This window comes from Corylus avellana, chromosome ca4, assembly GCF_901000735.1.
Source record: "Corylus avellana chromosome ca4, CavTom2PMs-1.0".
Classification (NCBI taxonomy): Eukaryota; Viridiplantae; Streptophyta; class Magnoliopsida; order Fagales; family Betulaceae; genus Corylus; species Corylus avellana.
Window position 1 is genome coordinate 6,576,078 of NC_081544.1, and position 5,522 is coordinate 6,581,599.

Consider the following 5,522-nt stretch of genomic DNA (forward strand, 5'->3'; position numbering starts at 1 on the left):
AAAGTCTTTCAGGTTGTTGAAAATCAACGTTTTTTTTAATTAGTGTGGGAGAAGAACATGAATGCTTTAGAATAATTTTTTTTTTTTTTTTTTTTAATTTTTTTTTGTCTTTGTAATTAAATAAAGCATGTGTTTCTCACATGTAGAGGACACATGTTATTTTATAAAATAAGTTATAAGAAATTTTTTTAACCTAATTTCGATAAAAACACTGTTCCAATTTTTTATTTTATTTTTTACATGTCCACACAAGAGAAGGGGGAAGGGAGATTCGAACTAATGATCTCCGCTTCATGAGGCGTGGTTCACAGCCGATTGAATTACTCTTTGGAGATCCAATTATATATACAATCAGACACCAACAAATTCCTTAATAAATATACGTCAATTAGTCAGATGATAATAATAAATAATTTATCATTAAATACGTACCTTTTTCCATACAAAATCAACTTATCATTGTCACGCTACTTGTTAACGCAAATCAAGTCAAAATTGGCAAGATTTTGTAGCATTAACGGTTAAAATATTGATTCATTAATATTTATCATTCTCATAAACAAATACTAAACTTGGTATTAAAGTAAATGTTTTATTTATTAGTTATTTATGCTTCTAATTTTTATAATTGGCGAGTCCTTGTCAAAATTTAAAGAGAATTATCACAATTTTAAAATTTTATTTTGAAGGCTTTATACGTGGTATATTATAATATTATGATGTTCAATCCATCACAAGATCACAATTTGGGACTATTAGGTTGTGTATTCATGTATCGTATGAAATTCATATTTAAGGTAGAAAACACATACGCAGATATATCATTTACACACTAATACATTTTGAGCACTGGTTAAACTTAAATGTAAAATGAAACACAAAGAAGTGATAAAGTAGGAGAAAAATTGAACACCTAATCAAACAATGAGAATCCCAAGTGTACCTCTAGCCACTTTAACGCGTATGCAGAAGCGATGCAGATTGAGAAGGTGCAGAGGATGAGGAGAAAACAGAGGAGTTTGTGTAATTATTGCTGGAGTATTGATTCTGTCCTCCGTCATAATCAACAGAACCACTCGATATAGAAAGTGACATTGCATGTCGACTCATATTAGGGGTAAGATCATCTGTTGAGGCAGAATACAGAGCTCTAGCTTCCACATGTTGTGAGTTGATGTGGCTGACTTCTCTTCTCAAGGATATCAGAATACCTCATCCACAGGCTGCTCTTCTGTTTTGTGACAGTCAATCAACCCTTCATATTGCTGCAAATCTAGTTTATCATGGAAGGACCAAGCACATTGAAATTGTCTGCCATCTAGTTTGTGAGCAGATACAACTTGGACTAATTTGCACTCTTCATGTTACTTCCCAAAATCAATTAGCAAATATCTTCACTAAAAGTCTTGGCTTCAAGGATTTTTACAGATTGCTGTCCAAGATGTTTGTAAACGATATTTATCATCCTTCACATCCATCTTGAGGGGGAGTATTAACACGTGTATAAACTAAATAAACTAACTTTTTTTTGTTAGTAAGTTAGTTAGTTTAGTTAGCTTTAAGTTCAAGTTGTTAAACTGTTTTTACAGTTTCAGTTGCTTCATTGGAAGCTTGTATATAAGCTTTCTTGCTTCTGCTTGTAATCTACACAAGTTTATTATACCAATGAAGAACTTCTCTTCTTCTCTTCTTCATCTACTTGCTTCTTCTTTCTTCTTGTTCTGTTCTTCTTCCATGTAGCATATACTCTGTTTTTCTTTGATTCTATTCATTTTTTAATAGCTTGACAAAGCATTTCAGACGGGGAGATTTTACTGATTTTTCTCATCTCTAAAAAGTCTGTTCATGTTGTTGATGATGCAGAGGTTTTTCGGCTTGATCTTGTCTGACTCTCATGGATTAAGGTAGAGAGCCTTCAAGATCGAACAATATTTCTGAGAAATAATTGTTGTGTGTCAGTCTCTGCTAAGTGGGATGCAGGAGGAGTTGTCTATATTTTAACTTCACCCACAATGCAATTGATGCTTGGTGGTTGTATGACATGGGAAGCTGCAGCATCTTGCCAGGGTGGAGTGACGGCAATTATGAGACAAAATCTCCAGTTTTGTTTGAAGCAGAAATGGATGACTAATTTTCTGAAGAGAAAAGTATTTTGCTATAAGTTTTAAGATTTTGATGCTTTTATGTTCTTCAATTGCTTCTCCTCTAAAAGTGTAGCAGTTAATTTGAATAAAGAACTAAATTGTACTGAGGGTTTCTTTACAACTCGGCAAAAGCCAAAAGCATTTCAAAACTACAAACAAATACAGAGAAACATCTATCCATGCAATTTGTTATTTCTGCCTATACAACTTACAATGAGAAACATCACCAAAACTAAAACAGATGAACAAACTTATCTGAGTTATCAACACAATTTAACCAAAATTTCAAAACACAAGCTCTGCTGCAGCTCCATTGAAACAACAAGAAGTTACAGCCAAACCAGTAGCATTACACCAGGGCAGAAACAAGAATACCCCATTTGGCACAGAGAGTTTGATTTTTCTCTACTATCCACAAAATTTTCTTTCCAGATCAAAGATCCTCTGAAGCAATTTCTCCTCTGAACTCAACTGATTCCAGAAACCAACAAGAATTTTACTAATGTTGCTGAGATTAAGGAAAGAAACTACCTTCTAAGACAAGTCTTGGCTCGTCCCCCTGACTAGTAAAAGAATCCAAGAAATTGTTTTTAAATTAAAGCAAGCTACAATATGAATCATCATCACTTGTTTGTAACATCGCCTGTAAAAGTGAAGGAGCCTTGCGTGGAAGTCGTTTCTCCAGGGGCATAATACATGGGTATAGGCATATGGGATGGAAGGCTTGGAAATGGGGCTTCAAAATTAAGAACCTGAATTGCCTGCCTTATAGAAGGCCTTGATGTGTGATCTGGATGTGCGCACCATAGCCCAACACTCATCAAACACTTCATCTCCTCCTTGTCATACTCCCCATTTAGCGTGTCATCGGCTGCGTCCAGAAGCCTTCCCTTTCCATAAAGCTCCCACACCCAATTGACCAAACTAATTTTTGACTCTTCTTCCTTATGCTCCACTACTCTTCTCCCACAAGCGATCTCCAACACCACCACCCCAAAGCTAAAAACATCTGATTCCTTGCTAGCCTTGCTTGTGATAAAACACTCCGGAGCCATGTAGCCCATCGTCCCGGCCAAGGCCGTCGTCTGCGAGCCAAGGCGGTGGTCGACAAGCCTCGCTAGACCGAAGTCACCAAGTTTTGCTTGGAAGTTTGAATCTAACATCACGTTGCTCGATTTGATATCTCTATGCAACACGCATTGCTCCCATTCCTCGTGGAGATAGAGCAATCCAGAGGCTAACCCCTGAACAATTTTGTATCTCACCGGCCATGAGAGATGACTTTTCTTGCGAAATAAATGATAATCTAGGCTTCCATTGGGCATGAACTCGTATACAAGTAGGAAGCTATTCTGCTTTTGGCTCCAACCGACAAGTTGAACCAAATTCCGGTGTCTCAGACGACTAATGGCATTCACCTCGGAAACATACTCCTTTTTCCCCTGTTTAGAGCTGCTAGATACCTTCTTGACTGCAATTTCCATGTTTTGTTCAGCCAAGAAACCTCTGTAGACGCCTCCAAAACCTCCCTGACCAAGCTTCCCTTCATCTGAAAAGTTGTCAGTTGCCACGACCAATTCCTTGTAGGCAAACCTTTTTGGACCGGTTCCTTCTATTAGCACTTCATCCATGGCGCCTATAATGCCCGTTTCTTCATCTTCATCTTCATCTTCTTCTACCTCCTCCTTTCTTCTTCTATTTCTCAGTATAACGCAGAAGACAAAAATGATCACTGCAATCAAAAGCACCACTCCTATTACTAATCCTATAACTAACCCCGTCTTAGAATTCCCTCCAATTGGAGTCGCAGTCAGATCCAAAGAAGAACTAAAGTTCCAACTTCGGAGCACTTGGAGTGGGACTGCTTGTCCGGATGATGCCGAGAAGCCCACAATCACTTTTTCCGGGAGAAAATCCCTCAAATTTACATTAAAAGTGAGATTTAAGGATTGGTTTGCTATCACAGGAACATCTACTTCTCTCAACATTACATTGAGATCCTTGGAGATTCCATCATACGATACAATTGCGCCATATATGTCCCCAGAGGTCAAAGGATTACCCCAAGTACGGTTAGCCTTGGAGACAATAGAGTTAACATTAATACCGACATGGTTGTCGCTAGGATCCCACTGATCTTGATACGTATCGAACTCCACCGCCACCATCCGATTGGATGAATTCCCGTCGGTGGTCTCATTGAAAAGACCCATCCAACCTGCAAAAGAATTTTGAGGAACACCCAAAGAATCTTCTGAAGTTATAAAGAATGCAATGCCACCAGTGATTAAGTTTGCATCCCCAGTAAAACTTCTGATTACGAACTCAAAAGAGGTAGTGAAATTTGTTGTGATATTTGTAATGGGATCCCACAGTGGTATTGGTTGGTGATAGTAAGCTCGGCTTGTAGCATTGTCTGTTTTGCCACCAACCTCAACACCGGTGAGTCGTATTGACAAGAGCCCATCAAATTCGCCCTTTGTTGCTGTTGGAACAAGTGTGATGTTGTTGTCATTGGTTGGGAAGTTGGGGAAGGAGAAGGTTATGGAGGAGGTGAAAGAGAAGCAAGAGAAGAAGAGAAGAAGAAAGAGAAAAGAACACAAAGATTGATCATAATCCATAACCGAGAGGAAAAACTGATGGTTACAAAACCAGTTGTACGTGGCTTCATATACGTTTTGTTTCCCAGCTTGCGTGTTTGACCATGGCTAAATATTACGGCGGTTAGGCTAGGTCTAAGGGTAGATCGATGGCTGTAAAGTTTGGACTTTGAACCCTTCTATATACTTCCATATGCTTCTTTCAAACTTAGCATACGTGTTGACGGTTGATGCAATAGTTTGTTTACTTTACCTTACATATGCAAGATTGACCATCTTTGTAATGATACCGAAAAAACACTAATCACATTTGGCTATTACTTTAAAATTATTAATTAGTTAATTTGAAATTTTTCTAGAATTTATTATAAAGTCAAGTTTCTCTTAATAACTAAGTAATGTGAGACTTAACACTCATAACTATTTTTATAAACTACTAATTATATCTGTGCTACGTCTTATCTTCTCAATATGGGATTGGAGTATTACAATCTGCTCACTAGAAACTAAGGATAACTTAGATGATGGAAATTGCGAGTGCTTCTTCAAGTTCGGTTGAGTCATAACTTGACCTAATCTCATCAAAAAATTAGTGCAACCAAGATGGTTTATACTAATAAAGTATGAGGCTATCCTACTTGGGCGTAACTGTATTAGCCTGACCCAGCTCCACCAAGCAATCAATGGAAAACTAAGCAGCTAATACTAATCAAACATATGTGAAGATTCTCTATTGCGGAGATTCAAACCCAGACTCTAATACATGTCCTAACCACTT

At 37.6% G+C, this 5,522-nt stretch overlaps 1 protein-coding gene across 1 annotated transcript; it reads right to left on the reverse strand.

Moving 5' to 3' along the window:
- Positions 1–2,299: 2,299 nt before the first annotated feature.
- Positions 2,300–4,765, reverse strand: LOC132176967 (L-type lectin-domain containing receptor kinase IX.1-like). Its single transcript, XM_059589144.1, has one exon. The coding sequence runs from the start codon at positions 4,763–4,765 to the stop codon at positions 2,768–2,770; it is 1,998 nt and encodes a 665-aa protein (XP_059445127.1). The 3' UTR covers positions 2,300–2,767.
- Positions 4,766–5,522: the final 757 nt, after the last annotated feature.